The 20,240-nt window shown below is 42.7% G+C and overlaps 2 protein-coding genes across 4 annotated transcripts in view; one reads left to right on the forward strand and one right to left on the reverse strand.

Annotated features, from left to right (window-relative positions):
• The window catches only part of LOC134649369 (uncharacterized), a 117,655-nt gene that overhangs the window by 77,410 nt on the left and 20,005 nt on the right, over positions 1-20,240 (forward strand). Inside the window, exon 1 of one of the 3 annotated variants that reach the window (XM_063504090.1) lies at positions 2,001-2,147. The exons of the other annotated variants lie outside the window; for them this stretch is intronic. The gene's annotated coding sequence lies outside the window, so the exon portion shown is untranslated. Of the gene's footprint in view, positions 1-2,000; positions 2,148-20,240 lie in introns of those variants that run through there. 3 annotated transcript variants of the gene reach the window in all.
• On the reverse strand, positions 3,415-12,455 carry LOC134649693 (uncharacterized protein K02A2.6-like). Its single transcript, XM_063504520.1, has 4 exons — positions 11,746-12,455; positions 9,140-9,147; positions 4,187-4,611; positions 3,415-3,504 (listed from the first exon to the last, which is right to left on the reverse strand). The coding sequence occupies exons 1-4, from the start codon at positions 12,378-12,380 to the stop codon at positions 3,415-3,417; spliced, it is 1,158 nt and encodes a 385-aa protein (XP_063360590.1). The 5' UTR covers positions 12,381-12,455.

The following is a 20,240-nucleotide window of genomic DNA, read 5'->3' on the forward strand; positions in this document are numbered from 1 at the left end:
TTGGCTGACTTTACCACACAACTTAACCACAATTTGCTTCTTGGAATAACAAAACTTTGTCTAACTTATGAAACTTGCAGTATGATCGTGCTCCCAGATTTCAATACTCTATGTGATTTATCTACACGAATAATTATTTAAAGCAAATTACTCAGAGCTTTTCGCTGAAAATTATATCTTAACGGTCCAATAATTAGGTTCAATTTACCAGGTCTTGGAAATATAGACTGGGCGCGATTAGCTCACCACACTGGTCGGATTACTCACGGTACTCTAGTCTAATCAGCGACAGGACGCTATTATTAAAGTCTTTCTGAATTAATTTTAGAAATCAGCGGTATCAAATTTCAATGTCATTTTGACTGTGCTTCATTGTCAGCGTTGGCGTTTTCATTAAATTAGAAATCAAATTACTTGTACAATGCCAGCTAATTACGAATAGTTTAATGATATAATTAGAGATGCCCCGAATAGTGGTTTAGGCCGAATACCGAATATTCGGCCCCACTCTCGGCCGAATACCGACTATTCGGTGACCGAATATTCGGCATGACATTTTGAGTCACAAATATTATGAAAACCATCGCTAACAAAGCTCAACGTTAGATGACGTTATAGATAAGATATATTTTTGTTGAACAGCATTAATGAATAGAGTCAAACAAAACAGACTCATGATAAAAATAAATGTTTTTTAATCAAGAAATGCTCAAAAAAGGGTCTTCGTATTTAACAACTTTCCAAGAACACATTCTAAATATACCTATATAGTTTTTGGATATTTTTATTGTGCAATTTTTCTTTTTAAGTAGGTGCAATAGATATTCGGTATTCGGCCGAATAGTAGGCAACATTCGGCCGAATACCGAATATTCGGCAAAGTGGCCGAGTAGACCGAATACCGAATAGTTGCCGAATATTCGTGGCATCTCTAGATATAAGTAATATTATCGTTATTTCTAACATAAATGCCCCTGAAATAGGTGCGGAGAATTTCTTTAGTTTTTCAAATAAATAGTCTACAATTTTACATTCACATAGGTAGGTATTTCAGTAGGTACTCTGAAATATTGACTCAACCTAATGTTGGTATGAAAATATTTCAGAAAACTATACATTTGAAAATAATGTGTCTTTAAATCAAAAAGGTTACATAATTATTAGTTGGTAGTTTAGAAACAAAAGACGATTAAATGATTGAATTGAAATGATTGAATGAATAAAATTACATTTACATCTATCGCCTAGGTAGGCGACACTAGGTAGTAGCTACATATTTGCGGCGTTTAGTCAAGTCAAGTCAGTCAAAATATACTTTATTCATGTAAGCCTAGCAACAAGCACTTATGAATCGTAACATACTTATATTATAAATTAGAGAGAATTAAAGAGGCTTCTGGTGACCAGAGGGCTGGCCAATATTTTGCCCAGCGGATCAGCATTGCCATCCAGCGGGGCAATGCGGCCAGCCTTCTGGGTACCCTACCGAGCGACCACGACCTAGGCCAAATTTTTTATTTATAGTTTTTATTTTATTAATAGTTATTATGTTTTTCATTAATAAACCAGTGTCTTTACATCTATTGATGTTCTGTGATGTTACTTAGTATAACTAAGTGTATAGATTTTTCCCCAAGGCTTTCCGCTACCTCAATTAAACATAATGGTCTAAGCTTCCGTCACCTCTGAATAGATAATTCATTGAACATCTATTTCAAACCATACAAAGCTCGCAACCAGCTTATACGTAACCGGACTCCCGCGCAAGCCTCTCTGCTGTCTCTCTCACTTGTATGAAAACCGGCGCCGGCGTCTTGGATTATCATTGCTTGCGTGATAAGAGATTTTCCGGCTCCCAGTTTAACCTGACCTCTATATCTATGCTTAATTGAAGAGTACACTTATGCTGGTTCGATAGAGCCTTAAGCGTGTCTGTGCTTGGTATGCGATTGAAACGAGACTCCAAAGCCTCCATGCTTCGTCCTCGTCGCTCGCGCCTGTCACTGCGCGATATCTGCGGCGCGCGCGCAGTATATTGTAACTATCGCGCCGTGTAGACGCGCGCATACGTGAAACAAAAAAAAACATTGTTATGTTGTGATTGTGTAGGTTTTTGTAACCTAATATTTTACTACATATGTGTATTCGTAAGTGAAGTGTCAATTTAAAGTGAAGCGAAGTGAATGTGTTGGAAATATTGGAATCTGCAGTGCTTGGAGTTGTTAGCCTTGTGTGCTACCATGGCGAAACAAATTCACTGTCTACTTACGATTAATATTTAAATGTTGCGATAGAATACGGACCATACGCTTCAGGGCCAATATTTACCGATAGGTGCTTGTTTTAATTAGGCAATGTCAATACGTAGCGCGTAATTCTATAAGTTGAAACTAAAAAAAATATTGCTCACACAAAGCATAAGTGAACATACCATCTACGAACGCTCTTTAACTTAAAAAGCTTTCTTATCTAATCTTATCAGGCAACTTAACGCAACGTACTTAAAACATAACTCTCCAACCCATTAAGACTCTATACACGTTTTTCTGGCAGTTGGTGTAATGCGTCACTAATTACATGTCATTATTCGTCCCCATTGTTCACCCGCTGCACTTGTGGCCATGCAAACCTATATACTCTTACCAAATAGGATATACATATATGTACGCGCTTACTTCAAACGTATGTCTGCCCTTTTGTTACCTTATTCGCAAAACAAACCCACTCGTGTATTTATACTCTCATTGTCCTTGTGACCAATTGCAAATTACTCCCACTCAAACACGTTTTAGGTGCTACGACAATTTTGATACAAGTCCTAAGAAATGTTATTTATTAGGTACAGAAATTTACAAATTTAATATACTTAGGTAAATATAAAAATTAATGGTATTGTATGCATTTAGGCCATAGGTACCCGGCTGAATGTACCTAGTACGCTGCTGGCGTTCCCTCTTTGTACCGCTAGCGAGATACGCTGGATTAAAAATGCGCCGGACCTGGGGTCGCCGCTTTTCTCTCGTAGGCGTTGACCTAACTTTCTTATGAATTTTTTAGCATCAGCACACCAAGGCCCGCTGGTTTCTATGGCTACTGGTACAAAATCGAAGGTCGGCTCCAGATTTGAGTATTTAACCCGTTTTAGTTTGGCGGCGTTTTCGGCAGCAGCTCCAGCTTTGTGCACCGTGTAGCTGAGATGGGAAGGGGCAAATGTGCTTACGCACGTCGCGTCCCAAATGAGGCTGCGTCCTCGCTCCCATGGGACCAGCGTCAGACCGTCTGGTCTTTTTCCGTCGGTCCTGCTTAAGCCTTGGGGCTCTAAGACACAGGGAATATTCGCAGACACCAGTGCACGACGAATAATTTCGTTAATGCACTGGTGTCTGGAGAACCTACCGGCGCAACGAACGCAGCTCAGTCCGTGGTGACCGTTTGGTTGGACTGCAGCCCCGCACACACACTGGTGGGGTTCGCAAACAGTACAGCCCAGTCGCAGTGCCACACCTATGCGAAGGGAGTCAGTATCAAGGAGTGTGCCTGTAGTATGGGACAAGATCCAAATTAAACAGCTGATGGCGTATGACTGATTTATTACATCTCATGCATATCTTAAAGTACCCACATTATGTTTATAAGTATACCCACTACATCTCCCTTCTTATACAATGCCTAATCAAAGGTCTTCGAACTTTACTGTTAACCTATCATGCAATATAATACTAGAATAAACCTTATACAACAATTGGTACACTTAATTAATAAAAGAATACATATTACAACATACCTACTGTCCTTCCCCTTATACATTTATTTTTATTTAGTTGTATTATGCTATTTCAAATTGCAAAACAAAATAAAATGTAACTAAGAAGAAAAAATACATGTTATACTCTAACAGTAATATTAGAGAAACAATAATGAAATGATCATAATAATTAACTGAACCATTTAACAAAATCAAGTTACTTGTAAATAATGTAAATATTATTGAATATTTTCCTTCGAATAATTATTATTACATTATAAGGAACAATGGAATTTAGACCTTGAGCCTCTAAGTTAACGTTCGAAATGACTTAAACATAAACTTCACGTTTGTAAACAGTACAGTGCTAAGTGTCATTTAAGGAAAATTCATAAATTAATACCGTTGAGGCGGTTGTACTACTCTGCCACTTCGAGTTACATAATTCCCATTAGCCGAAGTCGATGGTTGCGGGTCGGGCCTGGTGGTCGCGGCACTAGTTGCCGGCCCTCGAGGACCCTGAAACTGGTCCCAGTCCAAATAACCTCGCGTATGGCCACTGTTAGGTTGACTACGAGCAGCTGATTCGCTGGTTGTGTCTGGGACTTTCAATATGTGCTGACGGTTCCTTCTGTACACTCCTCCATCGTTAGTTCGTAGCCAGTACGAACGTCCGTCTTGAGCTTGGTTAACTATTTGTGATTTTACCCACTCTTTGTTTTGCTTCACGCGTACCGTATCGTTAGGATTTAATTGTGGTAAGGCCCTAGTGCCACGATCATAGTTTGATTTGTAATTATTTATCCTTGCGGATCTCTCGTCTTTAAATAAACGACGATCAATCGTTCGCGGTTTCAATAACGCATCTGTTACCGGTAAACGTGTTGTTCGGTACTTTTGTATATGTACGCACAAATACTACGTATTTTCGTTCATTATTTTCAAATCGATTAATACTTAATCGACTAGCATATTCCAAACGGGATAAGCCTAAAACGGAACGCTTTTCTAAAAGCGCGCAACACTGGAAGCTCGAGTGTTACCATACTCTTCTCAACGATCTCAAAATCGAAACGCGCCGTATCTGCTCGCTCCGTCGAAAGCTTGAGCTTTTAAACCCAAAATCAAACCTACAAGTGTCCAGCACAAATAGAAGTCGTCTGCCGACGCCAGCCTTATGAGATTTCTACATTTCATCATCGAAGGAACCAGACCAGGGGCCCCTAAGGAAACAGCATACCAGATTCCAGGTCAGTCCCCACGGTCTATGCTAGTCAATTTACCCAACATAATTGTGATCGAGCCGGATATTACTATCTGGTATCGGTTTATATGCGTATTATTTGTGCTGTACCAAAGTAATTTCAAGTAAATTCCTTTCCTTTGTTCGTAAGTTAGCGAGAACCTACCTCCACTTACAATTATAAATATCGAGTTTCCGACAACGTCGTGCAATATTTCTCAAAAATACTGATACGTACAGTTAGATCTCAACGAGATCATTCTAATTATATATAGTTTTATATGGTTTTGAGCACTTTTGCGAAATTACATTCGTCTATAATTCCGAGAACCGGGCGGTAGATACCTACAGCGGCGCGCGTGGAGTCATTGCCTAGTACTAATACCTAGGTCTAAATATAGTTTGTCGCAACCAATTTCTTTATTTTGTACAACGTACATTACATTACATTTAGTATTTACGTACTTAAGTGTATTTTTAAGGTTCAGGTATTACATACCGGAAAACCAAGTTATCGCTTACTGTCATAATTACAGTATCGAGTAAACTGTCGCTCGTATTGCGTACGGCACAGAGTTCAAATTTCTTTAGCTCGGGTTCTACCGACGGGAAATATTATCTTTGTATTTGACATTGCATGTTAAATTACAACTTACTTTTAATTTGCGACAAATTATATACCTATTTTATTAACAAACTAACTATTTGCTAGTACCTAGCCATTTTTAGAGATCTTATAACTTAACATAACGTATATACCTACTATACAGATTCACAAGTTCAATCATCTCTTATCTCGTGATAACGTTATTATTTTACACAGTAAAATAACTCAATTTCTTACAAAATGACAGCTATGGAGATTGAACCATTGACATTCGAACGTGATTTAGCGATTAATAATATTCAAAAAATTGTAGACTGTTCGAATAATGTAGCCGAATTTCGAGTTCGAGTTAAAGAATTAGCCTCAATCAAAAAATCATTTTTCCAAGTTCAAGCGAAAATTGAAAAGTTATCGGCAAAGAATGAGTCATTCAACCGTGATGATAATTTAGCTGTGAGAAACCAATTCGATTCTTTGTACTTTAAGGTCCAAGTTGCCTTGGATACGTTTAAGGAGGAGCGTAAACAAAGTATTGCGTCATTTACGTCTGCTTGCGGCGGACTAAATGGGGTGTCACATGCAAATTGCTGCGCTCAGCAATCAAATCAAACGCATATTCGTTTACCGCGCTTATCGCTTCAAACATTCACTGGCGTTCTAACTGAATGGAATGCTTTCTATGATTTATTTAAATCACTTGTACATGACAACGTCACTTTAACAAATGTCGAACGCTTCCGGTATTTGTTATTGTTTTTAAAAGATGAACCGTATAATCTTATCAAATCGATTCCTGTTACGGATTCTAATTACGAAAATGCCTTACAGGTATTAATTTCGCGTTATGAAAACAAACGAATTATATCAACAAAACACTTTGACAACATTTTTGACTGTGAGTCAGTTAACGAGAAAAATGTTGAATCAAGTTTACGTAACTTGATGAATTGTTATCACGAGAATATTACTGCTTTAAAATCATTAGGTTTACCAGTTGACGACTGGAGTTTCGTACTTTTAAACATTTTGCTACGCAAAATTACACCTCATATTCGTAGGCGTTTTGAATTATCATTAAAAACTTCATGTGAAATTCCTGACGTGACCGAATTACTCAATTTCCTCGATAAGGAATTAGCGGCATCCGAAGTGATGACCGCGTCCGCGCGTACTTCAAGTACATCCGCGGGGCCTGCGCAGCGCGCGGCGCCCGCTCTCGCTGCTGCTGGCGGAGCGGCCGGCTCGGCCCGGTCAGCTGCGGTGACGTCATCGCGCCATGCTTTGGCGGGAAAGCGTGCGATGTCGCTTACTCGCGCGCACTCCGACGTGCAATATAATGCACCGCGCAATAATAACTCTTCGTTTGCGCGTAACTCGCGTACTATGAGTGTACATGCTACAACTGCGGTGGATTATTTAAATAAATTTAAATGCGCGTATTGTAAGGACAATTCGCATCCTTTATATAAATGTGAGAAGTTTAATACGCTCACTTTAAAGGAACGAAAACATTTCGTGGAACAAAATAAACTTTGCACCAATTGTTTATTTAGTGGTCACGAATCTAAAGACTGCAAGTCGCGCCATGCTTGCCGCGTCTGCACTCAACGGCATCATTCTTCATTACATGAAGATGCGCCGCCTCCAAACGTCTTACTGACTACGGAGTCTTCTTCTTCCCCTGAGTTGCGCTCAGTAGCGGAAACCTTCACGCCCACTCCATTACATGGAGCTACGGGGCATCCTTCTAGTAAGAACTGTACGGTCTTACTCACGACTGCGCTTGTAAACTTACGACCCTGGAACCAAGGGCCTTACACGCCGCGGTCCGTTCGCACCCTTGTGGATCAAGGTGCGCAGACCACGCTCATTTCTGAGTCGTGCGTCCAACGTCTCGGCCTGCCGCGGTACTCCGCGCCGCCGGGCACCACTCTCACCGGCATTGGTGGCGAAGTCCAACCACGTGGTTACGTGTTGTGCGAGGTCACACCTCACAACAAACCCGAGCCGAAGCTTCACATCGAAGCTTATATCTTGTCTGACTTGACAAGCTACATTAATTATATTCCTCAATCAATTGGGAATATTCGGAAGTTTCAACACCTTCAAAATCTTGATCTGGCGGACCCAGAACTGCGCTCAACGCGGCCTGTTGAACTACTACTGGGATCTGATTATCTGGATAGCATACTGCTACTGGATAATATCAAGGGCCCACCGGGCACACCCGTGGCCATCAATAGCATTTTTGGTTATTTGATAGGTGGTAGAATTTCATATGAAAGTATGAAACGACTAAGTGTCAACTTGAACACTTGCCAACTTGACATGAAACTTCAAAGGTTCTGGGAGTTGGAATCCCTACCAGAACATCCACATCTTACAAAAGATGAATTACGCTGTGAGTCGATCTTCGTCGATACTCACACACGAGATGCAAATGGGAAATATACAGTTTCTCTGCCCTTCAAGGAGAACGCTCCGCCCTTGGGCGATTCTCGTGCTATAGCTCTCTCGCGTTTAACTAAACTAGAGGCACGCCTGTCTCGCGACCCTGCCTTACGTGAGAACTATAACAAAGGTATCCAAGAATACTTAGACTTGGGACATATGGAGCCGGTCACTGACTCAACGAGTCCTGGCACTCCCCCCTACTATCTACCCCACCACATTGTGGTGAAGAGTTCCACATCCACTACGATTACTACGAAGCATCGTATTGTGTATGACGCTTCATGCAAGACTACATCTGGTCGTTCTCTTAACGATAATCTTCTCACTGGTCAGAAATTGCACCAAGACATTTCTGAAATTTTACTGAAGTACAGACTTCATAAAATCGTCTTTACGGCTGATCTCAAAATGATGTATCGCTACATCGGTCTTTGTAAAGAACACCGTGACTTCCATCGGATTCTTTGGAGATTCTCTCCCCATGATCCCGTAAAGGAATATCGTATGTGCTCTGTCACATTCGGCGTCGCTTCCGCGCCTTTTCTCGCTTTGCGAACACTTCGTCAATTAGCAATTGATGAAGCTGCCAACTTCCCACTTGCCTCGCAAGTACTTCTTAACGAAGTATTTGTTGATGATGTCGTTACTGGAGTTGATACGGTTGAAGATGCTATCACTCTTCAGCATCAGCTAACTTCCATTTGCAAGGCAGGAACCTTTGAACTCCGCAAATGGACCAGTAATAGTTCCGAGTTTTTATCGCATTTAAACGATGATGCTTCCAGTCATGATGACGCTCTTATTCTGTCAGCACTTGACACTGACACTTCCGTCAAAGTCTTAGGGCTCAAGTGGAACCCTAAATCTGACGTTTTTTCCTATCAAACGGATGGAGTAGCTAATTCACGCAAATGTACAAAACGTATAATGTTAGCAGAAATCGCTAAGATTTACGATCCCCTCGGATTTCTAAGTCCAGTGACTGTATTCGTGAAGCATTTAATCCAACTTTTATGGGTATCAGGCTCAGGTTGGGATGCTGCCCCTCCACAGGGTATCTGTGACTTGTGGTTTCGGTTCATCGACGAACTGCCGTTGCTACAAGATATTGCGTTACCTCGTCATGTGCTTCCTAGCACACATCAAGTGTCACTTCATGGTTTTTCAGACGCATCTGAAAAGGCGTACGCCGCCTGCGTCTACATTCGTGTCGTTGACTCGAACGGTGCCATTAGCACTCACCTTCTCATAGGGAAAACAAAAGTTGCGCCTTTGAAACGGCTTACTATCCCTCGATTGGAGCTATGCGGTGCTCATCTACTGTCAAAATTGATAAAAAAGGTCCTCACTGCTTACAGCAGTAGATTGTCTTTCGACCAAGTTTACGCTTGGTCCGATTCCACTATAACTCTTGCCTGGTTACGTTCGTCTCCAGACAAGTGGCGGACATATGTGTCTAACCGCATAGCGGAGACAACAAGCAACGTGCCTGCCTCGCAGTGGCACCACGTTCAATCCGCAGACAACCCCGCAGACCCCGCGTCTCGTGGTGTTCTCCCATCACAGTTGAACCATCAACTGTGGTTCACGGGACCTGCTTGGCTCAGTAAAGATGAGTCAGAGTGGCCTAAGACTAACGTCGTATGTCACACCGACGAAGAACGTCGCAAGCATGTTCTTCTCACACAAACCAATGAACCTAAAAGCTTAGAGTTCATTGAGCGATTCTCATCGCTTCCAAGGATGCTACGCGTCATTTCGTATATGTTACGATTCATAAACAAATGTCGTAAAGCCAATAGTCCTACGACTAAACATGTCACAGTTCCTGAGACAAAACAAGCTCTCAGTCGAATTATATCACTTGTCCAAAGTGAATGCTTTTCTGAAGACATCTCGCGTCTCAAGGACGACGATAGATGTACAAAACATCTTCAGAAACTGAAACCTTTCTTGGACGATGCCGGACTCCTCAGGGTCGGCGGCAGAATAAATCGGGCCAACGTACCGTATGATGCCAAGCATCAAATTCTGTTACCCAAGAAACACCATTTCACGAATCTTCTCATTGATTACTATCATAAAACACATTTACATGTGGGACCTCAAACTTTGCAGTTTGCCCTCGCACAGACCTACTGGATCCTGTGTGCTCGCGATGCTGTGCGTATGCGCACACGACGCTGCGTATCTTGTGTTCGTGCACGACCTGTCGCACCACAGCCATCAATGGCTCAATTACCTACTACTAGGGTTCGATCACTTCGTCCCTTCTTAAATACTTCCGTTGACTTTGCGGGACACTTCTTTCTCAAAATAAGTAAACTTCGTAACGCGAAAGTTTATAAATCATACGTATGCGTATTCGTTTGCCAATCAACGAAAGCAATCCATTTGGAATTAGTTCCCGATCTTTCAACCGAATCTTTTCTAAACGCATTGCGTAGGTTCATATCCCGACGCGGGTATTGCAAAACGATCCGTTCTGACTGCGGACGGAATTTCGTAGGTTGTGACAGGTATCTTTCCGAACTTTACACGTTTCTGCGAAACGAGTCAAATCAGACTGCTATAAACAACCAGCTGACAAACATGCAAATCACCTGGCAGTTTAATCCTCCATATGCTTCGCATTTTGCCGGTCTCGTCGAACGAGCCGTAGGTAGTCTGAAACGACACTTGCATCGTGTCATAGGTACACTAAAACTAACTCAGGACGAATTTAACACTTTGATATGTCAAATTGAAGCGGTCTGTAATTCAAGACCTCTCTGTCTACTTAGTAATGATCCTACTGATCCATTACCCCTTACTCCTGGACATTTCCTCATCGGGGAACCATTAACGTCTTTACCTGAATTTGACTTGTCTAACGACAATCCAAACCGCCTCGCTAGATGGCAGGTTATTCAACAAGCTGTTCAACATTTTTGGAAACGCTGGAGCGTAGAATATTTACACCAGCTACAACCAAGAGGTAAATGGTTCCACGACAATACTAACACACCCCTTCGGGAGGGCTCTGTAGTAGTGTTGTTAGACAACACACTGCCACCACTGCAATGGCGTCTCGCGCGCGTGCATCAACTGCATCCCGGCGCCGACGGTATTACCAGAGTCGTAACTGTACGCATCGGTAATACTCTTACTAAGCGACCTGTAGTTAAGGTCTGCCCCCTGCCTGTTGAATAGGCACCCCTTAGGTATAGCATTACCTACATGTTTTAGTCCTAAGTTAGTATAGCATTCTGTATGATAGTTCTTAGATAAAATAAGCATTATTTTATGGCCGGCGGCATGTTCGGTACTTTTGTATATGTACGCACAAATACTACGTATTTTCGTTCATTATTTTCAAATCGATTAATACTTAATCGACTAGCATATTCCAAACGGGATAAGCCTAAAACGGAACGCTTTTCTAAAAGCGCGCAACACTGGAAGCTCGAGTGTTACCATACTCTTCTCAACGATCTCAAAATCGAAACGCGCCGTATCTGCTCGCTCCGTCGAAAGCTTGAGCTTTTAAACCCAAAATCAAACCTACAAGTGTCCAGCACAAATAGAAGTCGTCTGCCGACGCCAGCCTTATGAGATTTCTACATTTCATCATCGAAGGAACCAGACCAGGGGCCCCTAAGGAAACAGCATACCAGATTCCAGGTCAGTCCCCACGGTCTATGCTAGTCAATTTACCCAACACGTGTTTTTAAACTTCGACTCATTAATAATTGAGCCGGAGAGTATGTTTCACCTGTCACAGGTGAATTTCTGAAATTTAGTAAGCCGAGGTACCAATCACTCCCTGTTTCGTAGGCTTTTATCATTAATCCCTTAATTGTGCGTACATTGCGTTCCGCGAGACCGTTCGATCTCGGGTACAGAGGTGAACTGGTGACATGGGCAAATTCCCATTGTTTACAAAATCCTTTAAACTCCATAGACGTAAATTGTGTCCCATTGTCGGTGACCAATTTTTCTGGTATCCCATGCCGACTGAACATTTGTTTGAGTGATTCAATTACGGTACCACTTTGTAAGTTATTTAAACAACTTATTTCCACAAATTTCGAAAAATAATCTACCACCAATAAAAACAGTTTACCTTTAAACTCAAAAATGTCCGCCGCCAGTACCTGCCACGGGCGCTCGGGCACATCGTGCGGCTGCAGCGGCTCGCGCGCGGGCGCCGCGCGGTGTCGCTGGCACGTCTCGCACGCCAGCACGGCGCGTTCCACGTCCCGGGCCATGCCGGGCCACCACATCACTCCGCGCGCTCGCCTCTGGCATTTATCCACCCCCAGGTGGCCCTCATGAACTCGACGCACCATCTCTTTGCGTAACGAAGCCGGTATCACAATTCTCTCATTTCTAAATAAAATACCATTTACATCGTGAAGCTCGTCATGCACGTCCCAGTATGGCTTCACGATATCCTTGACCTCTCTTTTGTTATAGGGCCACCCGTTATGGTAGTATTCACAAATCGCCATCAGGACGGGGTCCCTCAACGTGTCCTCCTTTATTCTGCCTAGCATTTCGGGTGTCGCCTCCACATTATTATATAACATGTTAACGTGCACCACTACATCCTTACACACATCACTATCGACGCCCGCCTCGCTAGGCGCTCTCGACAATGTGTCCGCAATAAACATCTCTTTTCCGGGCTTGTAGCGGAGATCTATATTATAATGCTGCAATTTTAAAAGCATGCGCTGGAGGCGCGCCGGTGTTTCATTAAGTGGTTTTCTCATGATAGCTTCCAGCGGCTTATGGTCGCTTTCCACACTAATAACACTATGCCCATAAATGTATTGGTGAAATCGAGTGCACCCGAAAACCACTGCGAGCAGCTCTTTCTCGATTTGCGCCCAGCGCGTCTCCGCAGGCGTTAGCGTGCGCGCCGCATAGGCGACGGGCCGCCCGCCCTGCATCAGACACGCGCCCAGGCCACGCGAGCTCGCATCTACTGACACACACACCGCTTCATGCGGCGAATAATATGCTAATACTGGACTACTACTTATTTTTGACTTTAATTCTTTGAACGCGTTGTCATGAGTGTGGAGCCACTGAAATTGAACATTTTTTGCTAATAGACTACGCAACGGTGCCGATATCTCTGAATATTGAGGAATGAATCTCGAAAGATAATTAGTAACTCCCAAAAACCGCTCAAGGTCTTTCTTATCAGTCGGCTTTGGTAAGTTGCTTATTGCCTTCACCCGACTATTATCTGGTTTCATACCATCGGCATTAAAACTGTGACCTAAAAAAATAATTTCAGGCACCTTGAATACACATTTATTTTTATTAAATTTGACCCCATTTAACAACGCCCGTCTCATAACTTCCTTTAGTCGATTATCGTGTTCCTGTTCAGTTTTTCCCCAAATCAAAATGTCGTCACAGTAAACCTCTACCCCCTCCATTTTAAATATTTTTGACATTTCATTATGAAAGATTTCAGGTGCACAGTTAATTCCGAAGGGCATTCTAATGTACCTAAATCTACCCTCAGGAGTTGAAAACGTACAAAGCTTAGAGCTTTCCTCATCTAAACGTACCATCCAGAAGCCATTTTTTGCATCACATTTAGAGAAAAACTTAGCCCCCGAGAGATTACTGGTTATCTCTTCCAGTGTTGGAAGTAAAAAGTGACTTCGTTTTACTGCCTTGTTTAGATGTTTAGGATCTAAACATATACGAAGTTTATTATCCGGTTTTTCCACTACCACTATATTTGAAACCCAGTCTGTGGGACCATCCTCCCTTACAATTACACCCAACTTAACCATATTATCGAGTTCTTCCTTTAAACGAGGACGCAGTTACAGAGGTATTTTTCGCGAACAGGCAACCACCGGCTGTACAGTCTTATCTAATTCTATTTTACATACTGTTGGCAAACATCCTATGCCATCAAATACTGATTCGTCAATTTTAACTTCATTAATTTTCAAACTACTGTCAGTAGAATCACTAGTTCGGACAATAAGATTCAAATTGATACATGCTTTTAATCCCAACAAATTATTACAATTCACCCGCAATACATAAACTTTTTGTATTATTTTCCTATTATTATTACACAACAACGACGCATTAAAATAACCTACTACCGGCAATCGCTGCTTGTCGATTTGTCTCAGTACAGTGTCACTTTTTCTCAAGTTTTCCGTATTAAAACCTGCCTTTAAATATGAATTTAATGACATTACCGTGGCAGCCGCACCACTGTCCAATTTGAAATTTATATCCACGCCATCCACACTAATCATTTCCGTCCACGACTCGGTACACTCGGCCGCATCAATATTAATATTGTACAAAATAAGCTCACCAAAGTCCTCGTTTACATCACCGTCCTCGTCACCGCCATCACCGCCGACCATCTCGCGGACTTGCGGCTGCACAGGTCGCACACGACAACACTTCGCGAAATGTCCAACCCTATCACACCGATAGCACGGAATCCCCGACGCCGGACACCGGTCACTCACGCTATGCCTCAAGTCACACTTATCGCACACATTATTTGAGTAATAATGTCGTGGCGCTTGGCGTTGAGGCGCGCTCCGCGCCTGGCCGCCTCGGGCGCCGCGGCCGCCGCGCCACCGGCCCCGCGCCGCGGACGCGCCCGCCGCCCGCGCTCCGTCGCGCCACAAGCGCTCCACCGCGCCGCCGCCTGCGCCGCTCGTCGCATGCTGCACACCGCAGCCCGCCGCTTGCTGACCCGCTCGCTCTGCCGCTCGACACCAAGTTACGGCCTCCTCTAAACCTAATGACGTTTTTGCCAGTAGCTTTTCCTTCATTTGTACATCTTTTAAACCACGAATAAGTTGCGTTAATATTAAGCTATTTTTTAAACTGTCAAAACTACAATTTTTACTTTTCGCTTTTAACACCCCTAAAAACTTATCAAAAGTCATGTCCTTCTGATATGTCTCAAAAAACATATGTCTTTCGTAATTTATATTTTTCTGTGGATCACAATAATCACTATATTTTTTACACAAAACGTCATAATTAGATTTTTCAGATTCGGCAACATCTAATTCCTCGTAAATTTCTCGGCCGTATTTTCCTATAACATGCATGAACAGTGCGCATTTCTCTGCATCCGGAACAGATGCCTTATCTGCGGCAATCAAAAAATATTCAAACGACATTTTCCATTCTCGCCAATTGGTAGCCATATTGCCCTCTTGTTGTAAAGGCGCCGGCTGTTGAATAGCCGCGTACACATGTTTCGCACTCTCCGTTTTCTCAACCATTGTATTAATATTATCCGTCCTTTAATACAACAAACAATTTACGCACTTTTATGCACAAAAACACACTTAAAACCACACCTGACACCATGTAGTATGGGACAAGATCCAAATTAAACAGCTGATGGCGTATGACTGATTTATTACATCTCATGCATATCTTAAAGTACCCACATTATGTTTATAAGTATACCCACTACATCCTAAATCCTAGATCCTAAACATCTAAACAAGGCAGTAAAACGAAGTCACTTTTTACTTCCAACACTGGAAGAGATAACCAGTAATCTCTCGGGGGCTAAGTTTTTCTCTAAATGTGATGCAAAAAATGGCTTCTGGATGGTACGTTTAGATGAGGAAAGCTCTAAGCTTTGTACGTTTTCAACTCCTGAGGGTAGATTTAGGTACATTAGAATGCCCTTCGGAATTAACTGTGCACCTGAAATCTTTCATAATGAAATGTCAAAAATATTTAAAATGGAGGGGGTAGAGGTTTACTGTGACGACATTTTGATTTGGGGAAAAACTGAACAGGAACACGATAATCGACTAAAGGAAGTTATGAGACGGGCGTTGTTAAATGGGGTCAAATTTAATAAAAATAAATGTGTATTCAAGGTGCCTGAAATTATTTTTTTAGGTCACAGTTTTAATGCCGATGGTATGAAACCAGATAATAGTCGGGTGAAGGCAATAAGCAACTTACCAAAGCCGACTGATAAGAAAGACCTTGAGCGGTTTTTGGGAGTTACTAATTATCTTTCGAGATTCATTCCTCAATATTCAGAGATATCGGCACCGTTGCGTAGTCTATTAGCAAAAAATGTTCAATTTCAGTGGCTCCACACTCATGACAACGCGTTCAAAGAATTAAAGTCAAAAATAAGTAGTAGTCCAGTATTAGCATATTATTCGCCGCATGAAGCGGTGTGTGTGTCAGTAGATGCGAGCTCGCGTGGCCTGGGCGCGTGTCTGATGCAGGGCGGGCGGCCCGTCGCCTATGCGGCGCGCACGCTAACGCCTGCGGAGACGCGCTGGGCGCAAATCGAGAAAGAGCTGCTCGCAGTGGTTTTCGGGTGCACTCGATTTCACCAATACATTTATGGGCATAGTGTTATTAGTGTGGAAAGCGACCATAAGCCGCTGGAAGCTATCATGAGAAAACCACTTAATGAAACACCGGCGCGCCTCCAGCGCATGCTTTTAAAATTGCAGCATTATAATATAGATCTCCGCTACAAGCCCGGAAAAGAGATGTTTATTGCGGACACATTGTCGAGAGCGCCTAGCGAGGCGGGCGTCGATAGTGATGTGTGTAAGGATGTAGTGGTGCACGTTAACATGTTATATAATAATGTGGAGGCGACACCCGAAATGCTAGGCAGAATAAAGGAGGACACGTTGAGGGACCCCGTCCTGATGGCGATTTGTGAATACTACCATAACGGGTGGCCCTATAACAAAAGAGAGGTCAAGGATATCGTGAAGCCATACTGGGACGTGCATGACGAGCTTCACGATGTAAATGGTATTTTATTTAGAAATGAGAGAATTGTGATACCGGCTTCGTTACGCAAAGAGATGGTGCGTCGAGTTCATGAGGGCCACCTGGGGGTGGATAAATGCCAGAGGCGAGCGCGCGGAGTGATGTGGTGGCCCGGCATGGCCCGGGACGTGGAACGCGCCGTGCTGGCGTGCGAGACGTGCCAGCGACACCGCGCGGCGCCCGCGCGCGAGCCGCTGCAGCCGCACGATGTGCCCGAGCGCCCGTGGCAGGTACTGGCGGCGGACATTTTTGAGTTTAAAGGTAAACTGTTTTTATTGGTGGTAGATTATTTTTCGAAATTTGTGGAAATAAGTTGTTTAAATAACTTACAAAGTGGTACCGTAATTGAATCACTCAAACAAATGTTCAGTCGGCATGGGATACCAGAAAAATTGATCACCGACAATGGGACACAATTTACGTCTATGGAGTTTAAAGGATTTTGTAAACAATGGGAATTTGCCCATGTCACCAGTTCACCTCTGTACCCGAGATCGAACGGTCTCGCGGAACGCAATGTACGCACAATTAAGGGATTAATGATAAAAGCCTACGAAACAGGGAGTGATTGGTACCTCGGCTTACTAAATTTCAGAAATTCACCTGTGACAGGTGAAACATACTCTCCGGCTCAATTATTAATGAGTCGAAGTTTAAAAACACGTTTACCGGTAACAGATGCGTTATTGAAACCGCGAACGATTGATCGTCGTTTATTTAAAGACGAGAGATCCGCAAGGATAAATAATTACAAATCAAACTATGATCGTGGCACTAGGGCCTTACCACAATTAAATCCTAACGATACGGTACGCGTGAAGCAAAACAAAGAGTGGGTAAAATCACAAATAGTTAACCAAGCTCAAGACGGACGTTCGTACTGGCTACGAACTAACGATGGAGGAGTGTACAGAAGGAACCGTCAGCACATATTGAAAGTCCCAGACACAACCAGCGAATCAGCTGCTCGTAGTCAACCTAACAGTGGCCATACGCGAGGTTATTTGGACTGGGACCAGTTTCAGGGTCCTCGAGGGCCGGCAACTAGTGCCGCGACCACCAGGCCCGACCCGCAACCATCGACTTCGGCTAATGGGAATTATGTAACTCGAAGTGGCAGAGTAGTACAACCGCCTCAACGGTATTAATTTATGAATTTTCCTTAAATGACACTTAGCACTGTACTGTTTACAAACGTGAAGTTTATGTTTAAGTCATTTCGAACGTTAACTTAGAGACTCAAGGTCTAAATTCCATTGTTCCTTATAATGTAATATTAATTATTCGAAGGAAAATATTCAATAATATTTACATTATTTACAAGTAACTTGATTTTGTTAAATGGTTCAGTTAATTATTATGATCATTTCATTATTGTTTCTCTAATATTACTGTTAGAGTATAACATGTATTTTTTCTTCTTAGTTACATTTTATTTTGTTTTGCAATTTGAAATAGCATAATACAACTAAATAAAAATAAATGTATAAGGGGAAGGACAGTAGGTATGTTGTAATATGTATTCTTTTATTAATTAAGTGTACCAATTGTTGTATAAGGTTTATTCTAGTATTATATTGCATGATAGGTTAACAGTAAAGTTCGAAGACCTTTGATTAGGCATTGTATAAGAAGGGAGATGTAGTGGGTATACTTATAAACATAATGTGGGTACTTTAAGATATGCATGAGATGTAATAAATCAGTCATACGCCATCAGCTGTTTAATTTGGATCTTGTCCCATACTACATGGTGTCAAGTATGGTGATGGTAGCGCGTGCAGCCATGCTCCGGATTCAGGCAATGCCACTGCTTTCAAACGCGCCACATCGACATTTACAGCCGCTTCGAGTAAGTCATCGTATGTTTTCTTGCTAAGAATGTCGTCCCAGGATCTTTGGAGCTTCAGATTTTCGGGCCTCGCGTCATTTGGGCACCTAGCCCTCCACTCATAAAAGGCTTCTTCCAAAAAAGGAATTCGGACACTGCCACCGTTTACTGGTAAGATTCGAGTGACAAGATCCATGGAAGCGTGAGCGGAGGCTATGAATGCCACTAGTCCGACATCGTGCGCTCGACGAATCCCGAGACCACCATATCGGATGGGCAGCGAAGATTGAGACCACTGGGAATCATTCAAGCTGACGTTGAGGATGATTTCCAGACCATTTCGCAAAGTTTGGTCAAAGTTGCGGATGTGCTCTGGGAAGAGCCATGAGGGTGCTGTTCGAAGTGTATAAGTCAGGCGGGGCATGGAGAAGCAGTTACGTAATAAAACCAAGGCAACATGTGATGAGAGCTGTTGTAGATGATGGAGTGATGATGATAATGCATCCCCTTTTTTCCGAATTGTAGAGGGCACCCCCTCAGGAAATATTGGAGCACCTAAAAGTGAAAAAGATGTGGTGTCAATTAATTTCAAATTGGGCAGCAGTGCTTGGAAGTCAGGGAAAAAGCCAGATGAACTGCATGGAAACAATTCACATTTTTCTGAATTTACTTCTAAGCCAATGCCCGATAGGGCTGGCAATAATTTCCTTAAATCGCTAAGAACAACGTTGGCTGGTCCTCCAATCGTGCCATCATCCAAATACCAAACGTTTAAAGGAGATACCAATGTCGATATATGTTTTTGAATGGCCAGACAAAAAACCAACGGACCTAAAGGATCTCCCTGTTGGGCACCGACTTGAGATGATAAAATACTACAGTTATAAAATAGGTTGCTAGGAGAGGCATAGCACTGGTAGAGGAAGGGATATAAAGAAGGTATCAAATTCCTTACTTCCTCTAACATTGTATCCCTCTCCACGCTATTGAAAGCATTTTTTAAGTCCAGTTTCAAAACAATTCTGTCATCGCCATCCTGTAAGGTAGCGAAAGAACGCGTAGCGTGAATGGCAGATTCACAGCCAAGAGGTGTGCCAAACCCTACTTGGTGGGGCTGGAGGTAAGCCGCCATGGCGTCCCTTACGGAATGGCAACACAATTTGGCAACGAGACGGCGTATGGTGTTCCCGATCGCGATGGGCCGAACCCCTCCATCTTTTTTTGATAAGGCGCAAACCGATGCTCCATATAAATATGAACAGACTTGTGGATGAACCATCCCTCGCAACATAAAGTTACATAATTTGGTCAGCGATTCAAGTAATTTAGGCCCATTGCTTCCCGCTGATGAGGAAGTTAACTCCTTCAGATGCTGAGGACGGAGACCATCTAGGCCAGCGGCTGAGCCATTATAAAAACTTCCTATAGCATTTGTTACCTCCGAAGTTGTTACAGTTAAATACGGGCTTGACAAATTAGGCTCGGCTGGCAAAGCGAGCTGTCTTGATGGAGGTGGATGTTTATTTTGCAACTCTCT

Source organism: Cydia amplana, chromosome 7 (assembly GCF_948474715.1).
Source record: "Cydia amplana chromosome 7, ilCydAmpl1.1, whole genome shotgun sequence".
NCBI lineage: Eukaryota > Metazoa > Arthropoda > Insecta > Lepidoptera > Tortricidae > Cydia > Cydia amplana.